General features: G+C 47.2%; 1 protein-coding gene across 2 annotated transcripts in view; it reads left to right on the forward strand.

The window, feature by feature from the left end:
- The first annotated feature begins 1,177 nt into the window (after nucleotides 1-1,177).
- Nucleotides 1,178-23,463, forward strand: part of SMYD2 (SET and MYND domain containing 2) — a 47,786-nt gene continuing 25,500 nt past the window's right edge. Inside the window, exons 1-3 of one of the 2 annotated variants that reach the window (XM_059145771.1) lie at nucleotides 1,178-1,458; nucleotides 19,923-19,986; nucleotides 20,376-20,588. In XM_059145771.1, the coding sequence (XP_059001754.1) occupies nucleotides 1,286-1,458; nucleotides 19,923-19,986; nucleotides 20,376-20,588 (450 nt within the window). In that variant the 5' untranslated portion in view covers nucleotides 1,178-1,285. The remainder of the gene's footprint in view (nucleotides 1,459-19,922; nucleotides 19,987-20,375; nucleotides 20,589-23,463) is intronic. The other variant, XM_059145772.1, reaches the window with a different exon arrangement.

Below are 23,463 nucleotides of genomic sequence, written 5' to 3' on the forward strand. Positions count from 1 at the left end.
TCTTTACAGGAATAAGGTACAGGCTTATTCATTTTAGGAATTTTATTGAGGTGTCAAAAATTCTAACGATTTTAAGACATACTCCAAATCGTATTCATCTTTCCCTTTGCTAAACGAGTCCTGAACTTACACGTGTAACATAATTTGAGATCAAACTTGAGTTTTTACTATTAGTGTTTTCTGCTCAATTCTCCCTTCACACTTTTAAGAGTTTTTACTGCACGCACATCAATTTCAGTCCTTACTCGGTCCTTCTTGGAACACAGATTACACCCTCCTTTCTCATACGTGTCATGCAACAGCTGCTTGCGTATAGGACTTCTGTGCTAAGTACTGTTCTAGGAGCTACACAGATCTGAAGTCCTCTGTGTGATTCATAACCAATGGACTTTCCTAAGATCACGGTGAGTGGTCCAAGCGATTAAAACCACTGCAAATTCCAGCCTAGCGTTCTGGCCGCAGCATGGCCTTTGGACCCCTAGAAGAGTGGAAGTTCCCTGAAGGCAAGCTCATCTCCTGCCTTCTGGGCGAAGGGAAGTCTCTTGGAAGCAGAGCTGACGGGACTTCTCCTCTGCTGCCCGCGTAGTTAACTTCCACTGGAGGGGCAAACGTTCCCACAGAGCACTCCGGAGACTCCCTGGCAGGTCTAAAGCCTTTAACCTCGGGGAAGCGCCCTTTAACCCTGGGCCCCGACCGCACACTCTTCTACGGCGGTTCCTCCCCGGGGTTCGGGGTTCCGGCGACCCCTTCCAGGGGCTCTGACGAGGACAGGATACAGAAGGTTGGGGAACATTTTGGTCCCTTTCGACGTGCCGAGGGTGGGTCACCGTGGGGGCCAGGTGGCCTGTCCGGGGAGGCCTTGGGTCCCGGCCACGCGCGGCGACCCCAGCCGCCCACGGGAGCGGGGCCACCGTCCGCTCTCCCCGCGGAAGCGCCGCGAGGCGCAGCCGCCCCGCGCCAGGAGCCTCCGCGGCGGCAGCGGCCGTCGCCGCCACACCGGAAGCGCCCCGAGCGCGTGCCGGGCGGGCCGCCGAGGGTCCCGCGGGCGGGGCGGGGCCGCCGGGCCGCTCCCCCTCCCTCCCCCCTCCCCCCGGGGCGCGCGAGGGCCGGGCGGGGCCGGGCCGGCCTCCCTTCCGGGGAGCGGTGGCCGCCGCCGCGTCTCCGGCGGCTTCCCTCCCCGCCCCGCCGCGGCTCTGGGTGACGCTTCTCCAATTACAGCTCGCGGGGAGCCGCGGCTCCGGGCGCCCCTCCGCGCCGGGCCCGCCAGCCCCGCCCCGCTGCCGGCATGAGGGCCGCGGGCGACGGCGGCCTGGAGCGCTTCTGCAGCCCGGGCAAGGGCCGGGGGCTGCGGGCCCTGCAGCCCTTCCACGTGGGGGACTTGCTCTTCTCCTGCCCGGCCTACGCCTACGTGCTCACGGTCAACGAGCGGGGCAACCACTGCGAGTACTGCTTCGCCAGGTAGGGCGGCGGCGCGGGCGGGCGGGCGGGGGCGCCGCGGCGGCGGCGGCGGCGGCGGCGGCGCGGACCGAGGCGGGAGGAAGTGCGCGCGGCGCGCAGGGTCCTAGCGCCGGCGGTTGGGGCGGCGGCCGCGCGGGTGGGCGGGCTGCGCGCTCTCACGGCTCTCACCGCGCGCGGGCCGTGCCACGTGCGCTGGGACGGAGCCGCCGAGGACACGCCGCACGCCCTGCACCGCCCATTTGCCGAGTTGCTCACGCCGGATGGCCCCCCCCCCCGGGAGTGCGGGGTTCCCGGCCCCGACACGGGCGCGGAGCCAGGCTTGTTCCAACCCCGGGCACGCGCTGCTCCCTTGGTGCATTGGCGGCTGGGCCCCAGGTTCGGGCAGCCACAGCCGCTCACCTTGAACCCGTGCTTCCTGCGGCTTGTTCTGTGCTCCGCTCGCCACCCGCCCGCCCCGCCGCCGCAGATCTGCCGTTCCCCCCAGGGAACTTAATGACTCTTAACATTTCGTGTAAAGTACGCGGCTCCTCCTCTTCCTTCTCACTGAGCACTTGTGTTTGGAGAGAAGCCAGAGGAGTTCTGACCGCACAACCCCGGACTCTGCTGGGCTGCGCGGGTGGGAGGCACCGAGCCTTGGCTTGGGATTTTGAAAACGTGGTCTCTGAGGGAATTAGGCAAAATGAGTGGTAGGAAATAGTATTTAATTGCCGCACATCACGTGTACACATATACACACGTACATCTACGTTCGTTTCTATGCGTATATATTCACCCACATCCACACATGTTTACACCCTTAAGCCTTAGGACAGTTTCAGACCTGAGGGGCATTAGTAATCAGCAGCCCAATACACTTTCTCCATTTTACAAGCGAGAAAACCAATGCTCGGACAGGAAGTGTGGTTGTGTATCTATAGTCACCCCAATAGGTGAGGGAATGAAATCTGACCTCTTCAGTTCCGCCCATTTCCTACTAGGTAGGTGCTCAGTAAAATTCCAGAGACGGGAAGCATGGCGTTGAATTAGGTGTGTACCGCACCTTCCACCACTCTGAAGAATGGACCCTCCTTTATTTTGAATCTCAGTTTCTTCATCTTTGAAATGGAGTTTCTTGGATCAGACTGCACTGACCTGAGGTCCCGCAGGTACCTTTGGAGTATGGGTCTCAAGTCCAACATACACCAAAGTACCCAGTTTCCCAGACTTGTGTGCCTTATTCTATGATAAGACATAGCAAAAGAAGGGACAAAGGCTAAATATTATAGTAATCTTGCCCAGACTCCCTGCCAGAACTGTCTTCCGCTTGGGGGGACCCGGAAAGGCACTAGACGCAGAATCATGCCGTGGGCAGCTTAAGGGCTGTATGTGATGTGGCTCTTTGAATTGGTGAGTCAAGAGCTAAAGGGTCATGGCACCACTTTGCAACGTTTGAGTGAAGTGAGCATTGGGTTTTCCCAAAGTTAAAAAGGCTGCTGTGACTGGTCCCTTGATCTTCTGAGCCTCGCTGTGGCTCGGAGTCTGAAGCAGTGTGGGTGTCTGGAGTGGCAGGAGCAAAGCGGGGTCACCCAGCACGGAAGGTGCTTCCCTCCATCAGGAATCCTGGTGATTCCTGAAGGCTGTCCTAGGAGAGAAGACCACAGTGCCGGGCACATAGTAGGTACTCAGATGGTAGTTACCAGTGCACGCCTCCAATGAATTAGAGATCAAATCCCTCGGGTTCAGAGGGGGGGAAGCGGAGCTGAGAGATATTTCTTTTTAGCTGTGAGTGTCCTGACTGTACCTACTGTATACGCCCCCAACCTTAGAACAGTAATGTAGGGCCAGATGTAGCTCCACAAAGCACCCCGGCCCTATGTGACAGAGCCTGCTTTGTTTCTCTTTTTTTCTGAATAACATTTGGTAGGGTCGTTAACCCGTGTCTTAGACCTCTCCCCAGGGCTGCTGCTTGCACTTGGGCCCTACCACTGCCTCTGTCCCCACCCCGACCATGTCCCTCTGTTTGGCTCAGATGCATGGGCTGGTAATGCCCACAGTTCATTTCTTCTCTCTAACGAGTCATTTGAAATCAACTAGAATAACAAGACAGGAAATAGTGACACCACAATACCTATGACATTGGAAATATCCTTGTACACCATTCGATTAGTTTGGAATTAGTGGTTAGGTCGTTCTCCTAGATTTTGCACCATTTTCTCTGTCAGCTATTTGATCATGTCCAAGAACAAACTAGTCTGTCCAGCTGTACTAGAACACATATATGTCTCCTGGGGTTTCAAGGGAGTAGGAGCAGAATTGGCAAGTATTGAAGTATACAGGCTAAAATCTGCTACTTCCCCACCCAACCCCTCCCACCCCTCCCCGATAGGAGAAAAAAACCCCAAACTACTTCTTATCCTTTCATGTGCTAGGGAAAAACAAACAAACAAACAAAAAAAACACCCAAACTACTACTTATCTTTTCATGTTTAGCATAAACAATACTGCTTAAGATAAGTGAGTCACTGGGGGTTCTCCTTGTCCTATTAATGATATCTGGGCTTAACTTATTTTGAAGGCAAATAGGTGATTCCTGCGGTAATAAGTTCTATAAATTGAAAAATGGAAGTTTCGCAGGTCCCAGTGGAATGGGATTCTTGTTGGCACAATTCAGACAGAGGTTTGTTTCTGGGAATTTTAAATTTGTCCACATTCACTCATTTGGGTGGTTGGTACTTGGGAGGGTGTTTATCTCGCCTCAACTGCTAGAGGGCAACTCCTAAAAATATAAATGTTTTCCAGTTGGGAACTGTCCCTGTCACACCTGCTAGATACATTTTGTACACACACACACACACACACACCTTTTTTAGCCCTTGGCCACGTTTCTATGGCAGATACTTTTATGTTATATTTCATACTTAATATTCAACATATTTTAACACTTTGTTATTTGTCTCAAAAGGAAAAATCTGTTGTAAACCAGTGTTCTATCTCAATATTCATTCTGTGTGCAATTCCTTAGGTGGGAAGATGTCTCTCTCTTGATCTTTTATTTTCTTGGCTCATGGATCACTTAAGGGCAAGAACATTACCTTTTTTGTTAGCTCATTCTCAGTATGGGGTAAAAGTAGGAAGGCCCACTTGGCCTCCTTGCAATAGAGCTGTTAGAACACAATTTCAGGAAATTTGTGTCCTGCCTGGCTCACTCAAAGTGGTTTTAAAAATTAAAATGCTTGCATGAGCAAAACAGTACGATTGAGATGACCTGTTTCAGAAGTTGTAAAGATGTGATGTCTCACAGATTTATTCTGTAGGACTCTTCATCCTATCTACCGCATTGTGTTACAAGACTGTCAAAGTAATACTTAGTTGATTTTAATTGGTGTTAAGAGGCATGAACTCTTGCTGCAGTTTTCTTAAGAAACCTTAAGGTTCTCTGATGAACCCTGGGGCTGACCAACTGAAGTCTCACCCCAGATGGGGGAGGCATCCCCAGGGCTGCTGTTTATTTCCAGAACATTCTCTGAGAATTGTATGGTCTCTAAGGGGACAGCTGACTTTGAATGTTCTCAAATTATCTTGCTTTTTGAATGAAAAATTAGACACATGCTCTAACAGAGAAGTCCCTTCTTTTCACAAGTATTTTTTTAAATGGGTAGTAAGACTAAAATATACAGACAACAGATTTCTTCTTAAAATTTACATCGAACAAAACAAAATTCAACTATCTGTATATCAGGTAATGAGATATTATGTTGTCAACTTTCCATATTAGAGTATTTCAAGTTTTTCATTTATTTAGAGATGGAAAGGCAGAGACTTGGGTGCCAGATTGACTTGGTTTCAGTTCTGGCTTCCTCCCTTCCTGATATTATGTCTTTGAACAGCTAGGTTCCTTTATGTTTACAGTGCTCCCGTGAATGCCTGCCTCCAGAGCTACATGAGAATTACAGGAGACAGAAGTCAAAAGCTTAGTATAGTCCTAGCATAGAGTAAGCTGTCAGAGTCTGCCTGATGGTCTCGCTTGTGCGAATTGTTATGGAGGGTGATAAAATATTGCAAGGTCAGGGATGTTTGTATCATGGTGGGGTTGGTGGACGGGGGGGCTACCCGGAAGGAAATACTGGAAATTGTTGGTCGGTAGAGTCATTCTTCGGATGGCGCATTCATCCCGAGCTAAGAGCAGCAGTTCCAAGTTCCCCAGAATACAATGTATTACCCTTTTCCCCCCAAAACTTAATGGAAATGAGATGATGAACCTACTTAGGTAAACCTCTTTTTTTTTTCTTTAAGAGCCTTTTGTAGCTCCAAAGTGCTGAGATGCTCTAATAGTCTTTTGCCATGAGATTAAGCAAATATTTGAGAAGAGAAATGGAGGCAAACAGAATTTTTTTTTTTTTTAAAGATTTTATTTATTTATTTGACAGACAGAGATCAGAAGTAGGCAGAGACACAGGCAGAGAGGAGGCAGAGAGGAGGAAGCAGGCCCTCTGCCGAGCAGAGAGCCCGATGCGGGGCTCAATCCCAGGACCCTGAGATCATGACCTGAGCCCAAGGCAGAGGATTAGCCCACTGAGCCACCCAGGTGCCCCACAAACAGAATTTTTTGCATAGCAAGCCTGTCAAGGGTCCTCTCTGCTCTTTAATTTTTGCGTGATTCAGGTATGGCCCAGAGCAGTCCTTTAAGACTTTAGTTGTGGCAAGCACCACGACACACGTATTTTTCATATGCAGGGATCATAATTCCTGTTAGGGCTTGCAGGGGCTCTGGGACCAAGCTGTACGGTTGGAAACGATTTGACATGAAAGAGACAGAACAGCAGCAGGATATGCTGAAGTGAAGTTCAAACCCTGGTGAGTTAAAACCATCTAATACCTTTCCTTCCTGAACGCAATCACACAAAATCTCTCAGTCAGAAATATCTGAAGATCCCATAAAATGACATTTCTTAAAATCATGTTGTTCTTTGCAGCTCATAAAGCATTTCCAGATACATTCTTCTTTTGATCCTCCCAAGGATGGCTTGTGTAGACGGACCCATACCCCATCGCATGAAGGAAAAAGCTATGTGACAGAGAGTTGAAGTAGTTCCCTTGAGTTTCACATATTTTTGGTCAGATGTTTATTGAGTATCTTCTGAAGGGCCAGGCTCTGTGTCCTTCAGGGACTGAACCACGCCTTCCTATTCCGAGTGGTTTTCCTTCCCCTACCCCTTTTGGCCTGAATCAACTATGTGCTTCATCCCTGGACACTGGGACGTATTCACTCTGATTTCTCCTGGAGTGAGTGCTGTTTTTTATTACCTCTTTTCTTTTGCTTCTCCTTCCCTCAATAGGTAGTTCAACAAACTAACGTTTCTAAACCTTGAACAAATAAATTGATCGAGTATCCTTCGATACATAGCTTAGGCTGCTGTGGGTTCAGAAATGTCTTTACTACAGTGTCTTGGAATTTGCATAAAGAGCTGTATGTGTTTTTCGTATGTATCAATTATTACATAAGAAAATGTAAAAAGAACACAAGGCTTTGGTCCTTTTGTGGGCTTAGAATATTTAAAAATATTCAGCTAGAACTAAGATGAGTTTGTTGCCCAAGTCTTTATACCTACATATAAAGCGTTTGTTCCTCTGGCTGGTAGGACAGTATCAGAGTAGATTTCTTTTTCTTCAACATATTCTTTCCCCAGAACGTGGTGCCAAGTTCATTTGTTTAGGTTTGGAAATAAAATACATGGTGCAGCTATGCTAGGAGGCCCCTGGGTGGTATTCCTTTGGACAAGCAGATTGCCCACCATCAGTCAGCAGTTTCTTTAAAAAATACGAAGACCTGTTTTAAATTTCTTTCGAAGGATCCAGTACCCAGAGGTTTAGTTTGGTAGGTGCTGATGTTCAGGGCAACTCTGAATCAGTGAGAACGCAGGCTGCAAAGCTGCCTATTTTAGAACCTAAATGGCAAAGAAGGTTTCTACTTTATTTTGGTGGGTGCATGTTTTTAAGATTTTATTTTTAATCTCTACACCCAGCATGGGGCTCGAACCCACAACCCTGAGATCAAGAGTCACATGCTCGACCAACTCGGCCAGCCGTTGCACCTCATCTACTTTATTTGGGTGCTTTTGATTTACGTCTTTTGCCTTAGGTTAATATCCATTATTCTTTTTCTTGTCTATATAAGTAATTATGAACTAATTACAATTTTATGCCACTTTGCTTCCCAAGGAAGCAATCAGTAATTATAAATATTCTTTATGGTCTTAGAGTCATTAATATCTAAAGTCATCTCCCATCCCCACACCTGTACCTTTTTTTTTGGACCTCACACCTCAGATGTAGAGTGAGGTCTTCCTTTCTCAGTTCCAGGCAAGCTTCATCTGCTCGGTGTAAGGCCAGTTGGGTTTAGAGGAATTTCCCCTCTGTTATTGATTCCCTGTTCTCATGTGCTGCCCCTCTCACAGAGCCCCTCTCTAGGTTTGCCTTTGAATATGTGCGTCTTGATCATCACCAGGGAACTAGACATACAACCGGGCGCCTGGTTGTACTTGATCACACTCAGACTTTGAGCCCTCTTCTGGTGAGCCTGGCAGCTCCGTGGTTTTCTGTAGCAGTTCCCTGGGTGAGACCACCCTGTGCTGGCCCCTTTCCCCCAGAGAGCGGCCAATGCAGGGACTAGAAGTTTCTGTCCCCTCTCAAGAGGACTGACATTGTCAGCCTCTCAGTCAGCCTCCCCTTTCCCACCCACATCCCCAACTTCACATCTTTGGATTTCTAGCAAATCCGTGGTACTTTAGGGGTGCAGAGCTCTGGCAGAGAATTGATTGAAGTCACTGCCTTTTCAGGGATTGAACCTGTGACCTTGGCCTCATTAGCACGGGTGCTCTAACCAGTCACAAAGCCACACACCTCACTTTGTGCAACTTCTGCTGACTCTGTTCCTACCACCCTCAGAGGCCTCCTTTTCAATTGCAAAGGCGTTCACACCAACACAATAGAACAGAAGGAAATCCGATCTCTTCAAGACTCCTCTGAAGGACAGAAATATGCAATTTCACAGGAAAATAATACCAAAAAGTCTTGAAGGTTCAGGAAACAACTTATCTTTCTAGTCCGTACATTCCCTGAGAATCCAGCTGTGTCCCAGCTGCTTATTCAATCAAAAGTTTAAAAATAGTACGGAGCTCCTTGTGCCAATATATTAACATAAAATCTGGTGACTCTTGCACACTAAGTGGAGGGTTTCAGATGACTAAGTGGAAATATTGCATGCATATTATTAAAATAGATTCAAGTCACTTTTATAGGAAGAGGGGATTTGAGACTTTGTAAATGCTGCTCTTTGGCAAGTTTCTAGTCCCTGGAATTCAAAATGAGCGCTTGCTAGGGTGAGAGCTAAGACAGTGGCATGTATCAGCAAGTGCATTCTGGTAATACGAGGTGTGTTGGTGCCCAGGGGATCCCGACTCGCCATGCAGAAGAGGAGAAATAAAGGCAACTCACTGGAGAAGTGAATTTGACACCAGGCCTTGAAGACAGAGGCATATCCTGGGGGAGGGAAGTGGTGAGAAAATCTGGCTGACCAACAGAATACAGGTTTTCATCAGAGCCAAATAAAAAAAAATCTTTTCTATCATGGCACTTGAAGAGAGTTATATCAGAATTTGTGGCAAAATGAAAAGACCTTAGACAGGAGGCACCTTTTCTCTCCAGGCTTGGAGTGCCAGGGAAGACCCTTCAGGGATATGGGTTCTGGGCTCACACTTTGTCGGTTTCCCTCACCATGATGATGCTTGTATAGGAAACACTCATCCCTGTGCCCCGAGAAAGCTCTTTCCCGTCAGTTGCACAAATCTGTTTGTAGTGATAGCCTCCCGTGGCCTTCAGACCTCAACAGTAATAGACATTTAATTAGGAGCAGATGGTAAACTCCTTGATCAGGGATTCTATTTTTAATGTATTCAACAAATATTTATATCTGTGGAACAGTCACTAGGTTCTGGGTTCTCGGTCCCTAGAAACAATGTGAAGAAAAGGAATAAAAATTCCTACCACCATGGAGCTTCTCTTCTAGAAGGTTTTTCTCATCTTTATGTTAGCCACAATGCCTTGAACATTGTGAAGTTTCAGCAGATTCTTGTTATTGTTGAAGACAGGTGTGGGGGTTGAGTATTTTCTTCTTCTCACTTCTGTTTGGTTGAAAACTGATAATCCATGTATGTCATAAATGCCTTTCAGGGAATTAATATGTTTAACCACACACCCTAGGTCATGACTTCTGCAAACTCAGGGTGAGGCTTGATCACATACTGAGGTCTAATGAAATGGTAACTTCCCATTTGACACAACTTTAACATTGTGTCAAAACAGCTGCGGCTTTGGGTACACTTTTTTTGTGGGGGGAGTTAATGAAATTTAGTCTACTCATCATACACCTGAGTAAATATTTCTAACGATCACTTGAAGGAAAACTTTATATAAGATTTTTTTCACCTTAGAAACTAGCAGGTTCACAAATTTGGAATATAAAAGCAATCTATTTATTCCATTCAGTATTTAATTCATTTCCACACCCAGTTTCTAAGTATTTTCTAGATTTAGAGCAGGGCAAGAAGCTCACCTCCATCTTCTCTATCTGTGTATCTTCAGAGAATGGCCCTGGTAGGACTGGAGGGGGGGGTGCTGAGGGGAAGGGGTGGGGGAGCCCCCCAGGGCAAGGCTTCAGGAGTGAGGGTTGAGTCCCACTTGCTCTGCAGGACTTGGTTCACTCCTGCAGCACCCCCCCCCCCCCCACACACACACAGGCGTACACAAACACACAGCATCATGCTGATCCTCTCCTGCTTGTCCCTCTTTGCCTGGCTAGTTTTCAGGTCAGAAGTCTGTCCTGATTTTGGCAGGCTGGAGTAGTTCCCTTTGTCTTCGCTCCCAGGGCCCCTCGTCAGATACTTCCTTGGGCACACTGGCTTCTGAGTGGGAACCAGATCTCATTCATCCGTGTCGCCCCAGGCCTGTCTCTCTCTTGCCTTAGTCAATAATAATGAAATGAACAGTCTCGTGTCTGCAGCTTATTTTCTTAGTGGCTCTTTGGACGAGACCTCTTCACTGGTCCATGTATATAACTGCTCCTCCTCATCCTTAGGACTTACAGACACTCGCAGAACCCTTCCCGGATCCCTGTTTTCTTCGGGATAGAATCTTGACTGTCCTGCTCCTCCGTATTAAGTGCCCTTCCCACACTCACCGGCGTTATCCGTCCCCGCCCTCTAACTCACACCCTGAACACAGTCTGGGTGGTCTTTCCAGTATCCCGCGACGCAGCGGTGCCCTGTCATTCTGCATTCTTACTTTCCCTATTTGTAACCACGAGTGCTTTTCTCTGCACGATTCCCTTCCCTAGCGTCGCCTCCCGAGTCTCTTCATTCTCAAGGGAGATCTAGTGGAAACTGCATTTTTTATGAGGCTCCTCAGCCCACAATTCCCTTCGTTTTATTTTTTTACTATTTTATATTTACGGTAGATGACTATTTACATTTTTTTGAGCACTCTTGCTATTCTAGGCATCGTGTTCTAACCCTGGGGCTTCAGAAGTCAGTAAGCCAGCTTTCTCCGTAGTACTCAAACTTCTGTGTCCTTAAAGAGTTCAGTCCTAGGAGTGACTTCCCGCTCTCAATTCTGTGTCGTTTAGGCCATTTGGATGCTGAATCATTTTGCCTGAAATTTATATTTACCACCATTTGCATGAAGGTAGGGCCTCTTGTCATCTGTCCCCAAATTGCTCAACTGTTATAAAAATATCATTCCTCAGAGCCTGGTACAATATTTTACACAGAGAAAATGATGCTTTCTGAACAGAACTTACTTGGCTAAGTTGGATTAACCTATTTCCTGCTTCATGTACAAAGTTTTATAGTACATAACGGGTTTTTAATTCAGAAATACAAATGGAATCAACAGAGATTGAAAGAAAAATGTCTGTTAAATCTGTTCAAACAGTAGCTGATAGCCTTGAGTTCTCAAGGTATAGTGCACAGTGGAGTCATTCACCCCAACAGACTGGCATTTCAATTTTTTATTGTCTATAGGAAAATAGAGCCAAAGGGATGAGGGCAGGTCACCTATTAAAATTCTCCTGTAAGCAGTTTTCAAAAGGTGTGTCTTCTTGTAGGTAGGATTGAGAGCAGGTCAGCTGTTTGTCGGGTGCGGAGTTCCTGCTCATGTTTGGCTGCAGAGGGCCTGACCTCTGTTCTGGAATTCACATTTAGCAATAGGTTATGAAGGTATTTTTACATTTCTTTTTTCCCTTACTTTGTGGCCAGAATGTTGACGTAAGCAGTATTGTTAGGAACAGCTTGAGTTTTTAAATAGTTAAATTGACAAATTGACAGGCCTTTGCTTTTGTCCTTTTCGTTGATATCGACTCACCGTGGCGTTTCGGACGGGTCTCTTCACCTCCTCACAGAAGCGAGGGCGACCGCGGTCGCAGGGGAATCCAATGTTCCTGGTATTGATTACAAAGAACCGAGGATCACATCTGTCACTTACTGAAGCCCGTAGGAACTGGTGGATGGTATTTATTACCCGTTCCTTTCTGAGAGAGGGAGTGAGACAGAATCCATTGTTTTCCCTCCTTTCCATGTCCCAGTCAGCGGGCGTCAGAAGTAAAAGATAGAGCAGCAGAGAAGTGTGATTCGGATCTGGTGCAGAAGTTAAGATAGAACACGTTTCCAAATGAAAATGCTAGGTTTTGAAAGTCCCTAATTTCAGCCTTCCTTGGGCGGGCTGAACTGCTGGGGGTTCGGCAGGGCCCGCAGGCTGAGGTCGGCGTGCAGGCGTCACCCAGTGGCTGCTGAGAGTGACTTGTTCCCTGTTCCTTAGCCTGAGTATCTCCCGCCTCTGTCCATAAGCTTCGTGAATCTCTTTTTCTTTCTAAGACAAAGACAGATTTCATCTCCGCCAGGGCCCGCATTACAACAAATCCTAAATCAGTGTCATCCTTTTTTCTCTTTTCATTGCTGAGCTGACTTTTACAGAATCTGTGATGTGTGGAGTCATCTTACAAGATTCTGTTAGATTTTATTGAGGGATAATGGGCAAATATAATTGTATATATTCAAAGTCTACAACACGATAACTCGATATACATTGTGGAGTGCCTGCTAAGGTCAGGGTAATTAACGTATCACCTCGCACACTTACTTTTAGGTGTATGTGGTGGGAATGCTTACGATCTCCTCTTAGCAACGTTCAGGTATACAGCGCTGTATTATTAACTGTACCCACTGGAGAGCCCCAGAACTTAGAGCTGAAAATGTCTGCCCTGAACTTAGAACTTAGAGATGAAAATGTCCATCACTCCACCTTGCCCTGTGACACGTTCTAGAAAGGCCGACCCTTTTTAGCCCTCCCGGTGTCCTCCTTGTAAATCATGGCTCCTGTGCCAATAGTTGGGAAAAGCTAGTAGTTGCTACTTTCCTGCCCTAAATATCTCCTGCTTCCCCAAGAGGCCCCGGGCTCTAACTTTTAACAAGCCTCAGAACAAAGCCCGGTGCGAAGGGGAAGGTTCAGCACAGCTCTGGGAAGAAGCTCCCCGCTGCACGTGGGTCCGTTTCACTGTTACATTGTGGATTAAAGTGGTATGCGAAGCATCTTTCACTATTACACAAAAACCTATAGCCTTAGTATTATCCTTATCCCCTGACCAGGGTTATAATAGGGTTCCACCACAATTCCTCCAATTTTTATTTCTCTCAAATAAAAATTTGCTAGTGTAACCAGTCTCTCTGGGTGGGAGGCCAACTTTGTTTCTGATTGTCTTATTTCAGCCCATGGTGAAGTTATATTGCGCCGCTGGGCTTTTTTCCTTTTCTCTTTTTCATTTGGCTGGGGCCGCCTCTGTTCAACAGAGCATACTTGTCACTTCTTCTGTCACCGTTAGTTAAAAGTAATTGTTATTGCAAACCCCCTCCATGCCGGTCTCCTTTTCTTTCATGGTGAAACCCACTAAGCATTCATTTCAGTAGCAGAAAGTGGGGAGCTTACAGGATCCAATCCTTTTTATCTAGACCAACAGCACCTGCGGCAAGGCATTAACTAGCCGGAGTTGTTAATTACATCTCTAACTTGTTGATCTTCATGGCTTCCAAATTGAAAAGCAAGAAAATTAATCACTGCATGTGTCTCCTCCAGCAGAAAATGACAGGAGCGTGTCTTTTGCGTTCTCTTCCAGTCGCTGATAATCAGAGAGTTGCACTTTGCTGTAACATTTCTCTCCTCCCTTTGTGGATGGAATTGTTTCTTAAGTTCAAAGAGTTCTTCCGTTCACAGCAGGGAAGATAATTCGCCTGTAAAACAGAGACTTTAGAAACATAAATTTGCAAATAGGAGTCTGAATGAGTTTGGACTGAAGACAGTTCAGTAGTTGAGAACCACTTAAAACCAGAGTGGAGGCTAACATAGAACGTGAAGGTAACACGCATCTCTTGTATTTTCTTATGTGATTTTCATAACAAACCTATGGGGCTGGAACTGCATCATGACAGTGGAGGGAAAGGTCCAGAGAGGATAAGTGCTTTGCCCAAGATCACATGGCACCTCAAGCACAGGGAGGAGGATTTGAGAGGTGGGGAAGTGACTCCTCACATTCACCCTAAATTGTGAAGCAGGAATCAGGAGTAGATGGGGAAAGGAAAAAAAAAAAAAAGCCTCTGCTCTCTTTTGTAAAGCTTGCACCTGGCTTCTAAAATGCTTTCTTGTCATAGTTAGAAAATACAGTGTCAGCCTCTTTATTCTCACCTTAATATGCATTATCAAGGTCACTCAACAACCTAATACGTCCACAATGTGCCGCTAATTTTTAGGCTGAGTTACCTCGCAAAGAGTCTGCATTGCAGAGAATTACTTCAACACTAGTCAGCAGCTTCTGCCCCTGGAGAAACACTCAGCCCGAAAGGATTACCAGAGGCCGGGGCTGCTGATTCTGCCTCCTGGAAGCTGATAGAATCTCCTGGAGAGCGTTTTCAAAATCCCAGCACAGACCCAGGGACTGGGAGCTGCTGGGTCCTCCCCCAGGCACCCATTCACTCTTCTCTGTCTTGGAGTTCCATTCCTTTTGAGGGATTTCAGTTTCTTCCTTCAAGTGACCTTTGTTAGTCTTTGAGAGGAGTTTTGTCGTCTTTGTTTTGCAGTCTTTCCCCCAGACCTCATGGACAATTCAGATTAGGTTACATTGCAAATGCAGTGTTTATGGCTGTGTCTTCTGTAGGAAGACAGTTTATTCCGAACGCCTTATGTGTTCCTGCAGTGAAAATGGATATCCCGTATGAAGTTTCTCTCTGGCTCAATGTCTCTGTCAGCAACAGTCAGACACTCAGAGAAGCTCTCTCTGTCTCTTCCTTCCCTTCTCAAGCACGCGCACAGACACACACACACATACACATACACACAATGTAGGTCCCAGTGCAACAAATTCTAATTTGAGTTTCAACGATCAGGCTTACTTTGAAAAGTTTACCTGTCTGCCCAGCTGTGAAAGGGAGACAAGAGTTCCCATATGTGTCTGCATGTGGGAAGCAGAGCGCCCTCTCCTGCCTCCATCCCACCTCATCTGAACTTCCCTCGTACCCAGAGTAGATCAAAGTAGGTTTAGAGGCTCTTCACAATCACGAAGTGCTTTAGCTCTTCTCCTTCTCTGCTCTGAAGGCGGCTGGGCTCAGGAAGATGTACATTAGAACATTCGCATGTGAGTAGGCAGTTGCTCGAACGAGCACACACACAGGCCAATCGGCCCCAGAGCCAGGCAAAGCTTTTTGGTAGTTTGTGAGAGCTGTACCATCCCGTGGCCCAGCTCCCAGCAGACACGGTCCAATTTAGACTGGCCCAGGATCTATCTGTCTGAGAAATACTCTGAGGTATTGTACTGAAGGACAGGGGAAGACTTTCTTCGCACAGACCAAATACACAATCAATTATGATTGATTATAATTGATATGATTATCAGTTATTTCACACCAGTGCATTTTAAGTGAAACCAATGACTGCGTCACCCCATTGGTTGAGACACCCTCTTGGTGGGGGTGCTCCCTCCCGAAATCTCATGTTGAGAAATGATCCTGGCTTCTCCTCGTTGTGTTTTTGGAGCACAGTGGCAAGAATCCGGTCTCAGTGGAACCGGGGGGTTGTGCCAACAGAGTAGAGACGGCCTTATGTTCTCTTACTACTGTTAGGTTATCCAAACACGTGGATGATTCCTGCTTTGTCTAGTAGATCCCCCTGAAGGACTGCCGCGGTAACTCAAGGAAGGCTGTTCTTGAGTGATGAAGATGAAATCTCTACTTCAGCATGTGGATTCTGATTCTGCTACGTACTTGCTGAATGACCAGGCTGAATCACATACTTCACCTTTGGACCCTCATTATCTTCATTTGAAAAATAGGACCAAGGCCTTTTTCTTAGAACTGACAGACTTATTAAGATAGATCCGTTTTCATATTGTTTGGTCTTAAGGATCCCTCTATACTTTTAAACACTGAGAGCTCCAGAGAGATTTTGTTCATATGGAGTATGTTTATTAATATTGACCATACTTGAAATTAAAAAAGAAAATTATAAAGTATTCAGTTTAAAAGGACACCAGCTATTACTGCTAGTAGCATTTTTTTTTTTTTTTTTAAGAACTATTTTACAGAACAAGAGAATTAGTGAGACTAGTGGTGGTGTTCCAGTTTTACAAGTCTCTTTAATGTTTGGATTTCCGGAAGACAGCTGGATTCTCAAATACACTTCTGAATTCAGTCTGTGGTATTATGTAGTTTTGGTTGAAATATGTGGAGAGAATCTAGCATCAAATAGATAGGTAATCAGAGAGAGATCTATTTTAACAGCCTTTTCAATTAATTGTGAATATATTTTGATTGAACACTAAAACTTGGTAAGTGAATTTGTCTTAAAGGTAGACCCTTCAGTGTGCAATGAAGCCGTGTCAGTGAACTTTACGTGTTCTCTTACGTTGAAATCCCTTGGTCTGTCTTGCACTTCGAATGACCTTTTTAGCCATGCATAATTTTAAAAAATACCATGCCCCTCTCCTTTGAAAAACATTGGTTCACTGAATTATATAGACATTCTAAAAGTTGATGTTCTTCATAAACTGTATTTTTTTTAAATCTTTTTTTTTTTTTTAAGATTTTATTTATTTATTTGACAGAGATCACAAGTAGGCAGAGAGGCAGGCAGAGAGAGAGGGGGAAGCAGGCCCCCTGCAGAGCAGAGAGCCCGATGCGGGGGGCTCAATCCCAGGACCCTGGGATCATGACCCGAGCCAAAGGCAGAGGCTTTAACCCACTGAGCCACCCAGGCGCCCCCATAAACTGTATTTTTTTTTTAAACCCACAATTTTTAATATCTCTGGCAATCTCACATGAGAGGCTGTCAAAATTCTCACATTTGCTTGAAAGCTGACATTTTATCATTAACCAAACCTATTTTCAATTGTTTTCCTTGAAGTGACATTCATTTCCATCATGTATCTGCCAAATCCTCAAGTCTGAAAAATCACTGTTTGTCTAATGGGATTCCACGAGGGAAGGGGGGCTGGTTCACCGTAGGACTCGGGCGCTCACACAGGTGCTTTTCCCTGAGCCACCTGGTGTGCCTCGGGATCAGAAGAAACCCTTGATGCTTATCTAACTTACTACAGAATGTCAGAAGATACTATGCTACCCGAGCATCAAGACTGAACACAACGACTACTTGTTACTGCTTCATCTGGGATCTTCTTAAATAAAGCTGGCCTTTCCCCCCCTTAACTCGGAGCCTGTGGAAGTCAAAAACACACGGGCACAGCTTCATTTGCTTTGATTTATACCAAGGCTCCCAAAGTTTTACCCTCCAGGCTCCTTTACACCTTGTACCCCCGCAGCGTAATTGTCAAGACTGTAGTGTGACTTGGAAAGTAGTTTCGGCCCCACTGACTCCCAGAAAGGGTCCCTGGGATCCCAGAAGTCTCCAGACCACAGTTTGAGAACCCCTGGGACAGACTCTAGAAATTACCCAACAAATTGCTCACCCTTAAAACTTAGCTGTTTCTTTCTGCCTCTTGCTGTTTGGGGCTTGTGGACTTGGTAGCAGGCTAGAGTGAATGAATCCTGGCCTTTGGGCAATTTATGGTTTTGATGAAATCCCACTAGAGTTCTTCCCGAGCTCTCGAGAGCCCAGTTTTGCCGTTTCTCTCCCTTGGGATGTTACCATGAGGCTAAAAATAAGCCTTGGTTTCGTACTCACTTTACTGCTTGCCTCTGCAGGACGGGCCACCGAATCCTTGCTTTTGGGTATGATCTAGGGGTAATAGGGATGTTTCTGAGATAGTTTCCCATCTTTTATACCAGGGGGTCTTAACTCGAGTTTCAGAGGCCGTTCAGTGTCTTTGGGCTTTAGGTGGCTCAGAGCCCTTGAAATCTCCCCAAATTTTCTGTTGCTTCGGGGGGCTGGGGAGAAGATAGGTTGTTGGGAGAATTAGTAGCTTCCATCACATTCTCAAAGAGCTTCTGTGACCTCTCCCCCTGCGAAAACAAACATTAACAACCAGCTGCTTCCGATGGATGTTTTTATGGGGTGGCATCTAGGCATCCATTATCCATTTCCACACGCACCTCTTTTGGGAAGGAATTTTCAAATCTCCCTCCCTGGCTTGGCCCCTCTTAACTTTCCATCCCCTTGGCATTCTTCTAGCTCTCTGTCCATTGGCACTTGCTTCCAAGTCACTTCTCAGTAGTTTCTCTGTAGCCTCTTTGGTCCTTCTTTCCTCCTTGTAAAATGCAGCAGAGCAGGGACCTTCTGTCTGTCTCTGGTTTCTTTGTTACTGCAAAGTGCAAAGTCAGAGTCAGGACGCCTTCAGTAGCACCTTGGGTCCTGGCGGGGGTGGGGGGAGGTACTTTAGGCCAGAGAATAGGCTCAGCCAAATCAGTGAGTTCCTTTTTAAACTACTGAGATGTGCAAACTCCGGATATTTATTTATGCCTCAGCCACAAAATGTGTTTTTCTCCCACACATTCTCCACAGTCTGCTTCTTGGAATCCAAGTGCTGTCATGAAAACTGCAAGGCAGTCTGTTTCGCTCCAACAGGAGCATTTGGGGAGCAGTCTCGATTCCGTGGGAGTAGTGTGGTGACTGCCGCTCGCTGACAAGGAGCAGAGGAGGACTCTGCAGCGTGATTCCCTGTGTTTTCTAGAACATCAGCTCCCCGGGGCGCGCTGCAGTAAGGTGTCGGGGCGGGGGCGGGCACTGCAGTGCCCAGCCTGGCAGCCTCGACAGCGCCCCTCGTGGCCAGGCGTTGGCATTGCCTCAACTTGAAGGCCAGCTTCCTGGGCAGGGGCACAAGACCCGTGCTTTGAACCAGAGGTTACTTTCCCACCTAAAAAAAAAAATGTGTTTGAGGATTCTTTCTGGTGAGGTTTAATTCTGTGGCTTCACAGTTTTGAAAAAGCTTTGACTTATCAAACCTGACAAACACACTAGCACCTGACAATTGGGAAACAGCAGAGTCTCTGTCCTTTAGCGGAAGCAAGGAGGTGATATGGCAAGGAAGGGGACCGTTGACCTCATTACAAAGGCAGAAAAATCACTCAGTGCAGTACACTGACGAGGTGGTATGAGTACCGATCACATCCAGTAATGTTTTATATGTCTCCGCTTGCTGGGTTGCATTACACAAGCGCGTGCACACACACACACACACACACACACACACACACACAGACATATTTTGAGTGGGGAGAGGGAGAGAGAAAATCATAAGCAGACTCCATGCTAAGTGCAGAGCCTGATACGAGACTTAATCTCACCACCCTGACATCATGGCTGGAGCAGAAACGAAGAGTCCGATGCTCAATGGGCTGAGCCGCCCAGGTGCCCTGGGTTGCATTGTTTTTAAACTTGGCTTTCTGGGCAGCATAGGGATTACTGATATACACTGTTCCATCTTCTGCTTTCCTTGCATTTCTAATTAATAGAGGTTGTCACTCACACTGCATTTTTACCAGGACAGGTGGCCTCTAAGCCTCTGTCTGTATGAGGTCAAACCTCTAAGATGGTTTTGTTTATCTCTGTCCCTCTGTAGTAGGTGAGAAAATCAGGACCTACGGGCCTTTGACTTGCCCCAAACTACTGAGTACTAGTGCAGGCAATGCAGAAGCTCTGGTGTCCAGGCCAGGCTCATGAGTCGTAGACACCCTGCCTGTCAGTTGGGAAGGTGCCCTTCCCACCGCCAGGGCCGGGAAATGCTGGTGCATGTACTGTTTGACTAACTTACTCCTACCCAAGGACTGAATCTGGTCACAATTCTCCTTTGGGAAAATGCCACTTTATCAGTGGGAGAGTAAGGTAAGGTGAATCCTGGCTCTGCTTCCCGACCAGATGGCTTTTATGATTGCATGATAAAATGTGCAGCTTCACGTTTCTGTGCCTCTCGCCACTACAGTGCCCTTTCTGTTTTTAAGGAAAGAAGGATTGTCCAAATGTGGAAGATGCAAGCAGGCATTTTACTGCAATGTGGAGTGTCAGGTAGGTTCTGGGCCAACTGGTAGGGAGGGCCTTGTTTCCTCTGAAGAGCGGGACCCTGATGTCCTTCCCTTTCCTTGTCACGCCATTCCCAACACCCTTTGCAGCCAGAGCGGGAAAACTTACTTCGGGCCTTGGATGCGGCTGGATACCCTTGAGCACTGGCCCAGGACTGAAGGCAGCCAGTGATAGACAGCGATGCTCTGGGGCCACAGGCAGGTGCAGGCGAAGGGGAAAGACCTGAGGAGAGTATGTTGGGTGCAGGCAGGTGGATTACCAAGGTTGACAGTTTGCTCCCCAAACCTGCCAGCAACAGATGGAACACTGAGGAGGTGACAAACAAAAAATGCTAAAATGGTACCTTTAAAATATTTTAATTTTTACTGTCATAGGTCTGTATTTTTATAAATCCCCATAAGCAGGCCACACGTCTCCCTCGGCCTGTTCAAAGCCAGTCTGAGTCCAGCCAGACTTCAGTGAGCCTTGCCCGGCCAGAGGGTGGCCATGCTGAATCTGTGCTTGGAGCTGGTGCCTTGGAAGCAGCCGGGTTGGGACAGGCTCAGGAGGCGGGTTGCATGGAGACCATGGGCCATCTGGTCCGAGGGGTAAGTCTCCAGGGAATCCTGTAATAACGTGGCAATGGGAAGCTTAGGGAGGAATTTGGAGGAACTCTTGGTAGCTCTTTGAGGGACAGAGCGCTGTTTTCCATTCTTGTCTGCTAGATTCTAATTCCACTGAGTGTTCATAGGTACTCTGCAGAAAATTCATTCCACGTTCTAACAATTTGAATTTAGGGAGAATATGGTCTTGGACATCTGTGTACCCTCCTTAGTCTATTTTTTTTTTTTTTTAATGGAAACCTTTTCATAGAGTCTCGGAAATGCTGATGCTATTAAATAGTGGCTCTAAGTGACAGGGAGGATTTTCTCCTTAGTCTTTCCTCTTTTTTGGGGGCCACTGTTCTTGCCAGACTTGGTGTCATTTACCTCCCACACTCGCCCCCCCAACCCGATCGACTTCTGATTATATCACTGTTTTCCTACTCTGCTCCCTATGCAGTCGGCTCCTGAAAATCCCCAAAGAGCATTATTATTTATCAGTGGGAGAGGTTGCTAAGCTCTGATGTCCCGTCTGACCATAGAGCTCCAGTCACAATGGCACCTTACTGGAATGAAGCACAGGTTGAGCCGTTGACCTGGAGTCCTCAGCCTTGGGTCTGCGGGCCCTGGGCAGCCCACTCCCCTGTGTCTCCCCTGGCAGGCTTCCAGAGGTGGTCAGCCTGTGTGGCAGTAGGAATATAAATGGGTTTATCATTGAGTTTTCAGGGAGTGTGACTTCTTTCGAGGAGGAGAGATCGTACTTTGCTCCTGCCAGTTGTGGTGGGATCACTTTGGTGCTGGGGAGATCAGAGAGCCCTGGGAATTCCATGGTCCGGTTCCTGGAATGCAAAGTTAGCTCTTTCTAGATTTAAGTTAAATTCGTCTAGAAAAATTAACTCATTACATTCTGGTGTGTTAGGGAAGCAAGATAGGAAAATTGCATAGAGTTCGGACTGTGTAGCACAGAACAGTAGAAGGAGAGGATCCTAACTCTGCAACCTCCTATCTCTAGGAACCCGAGGAGCCGCAGGACACCTCTGCGCTCAGTGCCTTCACACGCAGTAGCGCCCGTCCTGACAAATGGTAGCGACCTAGTGATATGAGAGCTGTGAAAGTTCTCTATAAACCATGATGCCGTGGACAGGTGTGAGGACACGTGAGAAATGCTATGACGGTAATTTAGGCTGGACCGCTGCATAGCTGTGCAAAGAATAAAGTATATAGCATACTTTAGATTTGACAGACTTGGTTTGTTTTGGTTTTGGTTTTGGTTTCTTTTACCCCAAGAGAATGGATGGATTCTAAAACCCTGAGAACATGAACAGTGTACATTGTGTGAGTCATGCTTATTACAAAATGAGTCTTACGTTCTCTGATGAGCTGTAAACAGTGCGTTAATGCAAAGAATCGGGGACTGCGTGAGACGCCCATTACCTCGGGGTCTTCTCAGCGTGTTGCTAACTCTTTTCCCATTATGCCTCCCTAGATGGCACTATTTTGATGAACCACTGCAGTCCGGGGTGGGCAGGTTTCAAGGTGGCCGATGGGGCTCCCCTTCCCTTCAGGACCAAGTGTCCCAAAGCTGCAGACTTGGAGAGCTCATCTGTAAGCACACAGCGAGGGGCGCTCTCCCTGGGGGGGTTCACGTGAACCAAATACAGTGGCCTGTGTGCGTCAGGGTGCTGCATTTCACTTGACAGCAAGCAGTTTGGTTGTCTGTACATTCTCCTGTGGACAGACTGTCCAGGTGGTTAGATCATAATGAGCTTGCTTGGGTAGCCAGGAAGCCTGGAGCCGAGGGTCCTGCTCTGTGATGCTAAGTCATGTTCAAGGTCTCAGGCCAAGACAGCTTGCTGTGACCAGCCTCGTGTTGGAGAGTCTTCCCTGCTCTTTACCCAGTGTTAAGGTAAAGTGGTGGGTTTCCCCATCAGCCCTGGAGAGTACTTCTGCAGTTCAAGTTTGCTGTGCTTCTGGGAAGTATCTAGTGGTCAAAGTCCCCCCCGCCCATGATAAGTGATACCTGGTTTCTGATGCCACTTGTTGCCAGAGGTGACAGACTGGTTTTCATCTGGAAGTTTTATTCTTGTTTCGTCTGTCCCCTTTTGCTGAAGGAAGAGGTTAATGGCCGCTAAGGTTTGTCATGCTTTTGTGCTGAAGAACTAAGTCAGAGCAAGGCAGTGGATTGTAAGACCTAGAATGGTCCTAAGGGTTTAACAAAAGCAAGTGCCTAGAAAGAAATGACAGTTCAGGAACTTCATACAGGGAGGAATCTGGGGCATTAGCTCCAGATAAAAATGTATTCCGTTTTCCTCCTAAGGGGGTGCTTGGTTGGGATCAAAGGGGGAGTTGTGCTCTATAAAGCAAGGGCGGAGATGGGAAGCAGATAACTGAGCAATTCTCCACCTGAGAGACCAGGGCCCTTGGCTGCTCCTCACCACCACGTAGAACCCGCCCACCTGGAATGCAGACGTGGACACCAAACAGCAGAGTTGGGGTGTCAGAGTGAAGGTGACCAGGTCCAGCATGTCAGTAGATAAGAAAACAGTGGCCACAAGTGGTTGGGTGACCTGCCCAGGGTCACAGGGGCAGGACTGGGGACTAGGCTGTACAGACTGCAGGTGGGAGGCTATCTCCGCTTTCCAACATGGTGCTTTTGAGGGTCTTGAGGGCCCTCTGGGAGAGGGGGCACTATAGGAACATGTCAAAGAGAAGTGACCTTCGGTGGACATGAAAGGGGAGAGCCCCTTCTCGTGTCATCTTTGCCAAAAATCTACCCCAAGAGTGCTAAGGCAGCACACTTCCCAAGGTTGACGTCTTCACAGGGAGTGTAGCATCTCAGGAGACCCTGGCCACTACGTGCACTCTTCCCAGGCCCTCTTCC

Source organism: Mustela lutreola, chromosome 14 (assembly GCF_030435805.1).
Source record: "Mustela lutreola isolate mMusLut2 chromosome 14, mMusLut2.pri, whole genome shotgun sequence".
In the NCBI taxonomy this organism is placed as follows: domain Eukaryota; kingdom Metazoa; phylum Chordata; class Mammalia; order Carnivora; family Mustelidae; genus Mustela; species Mustela lutreola.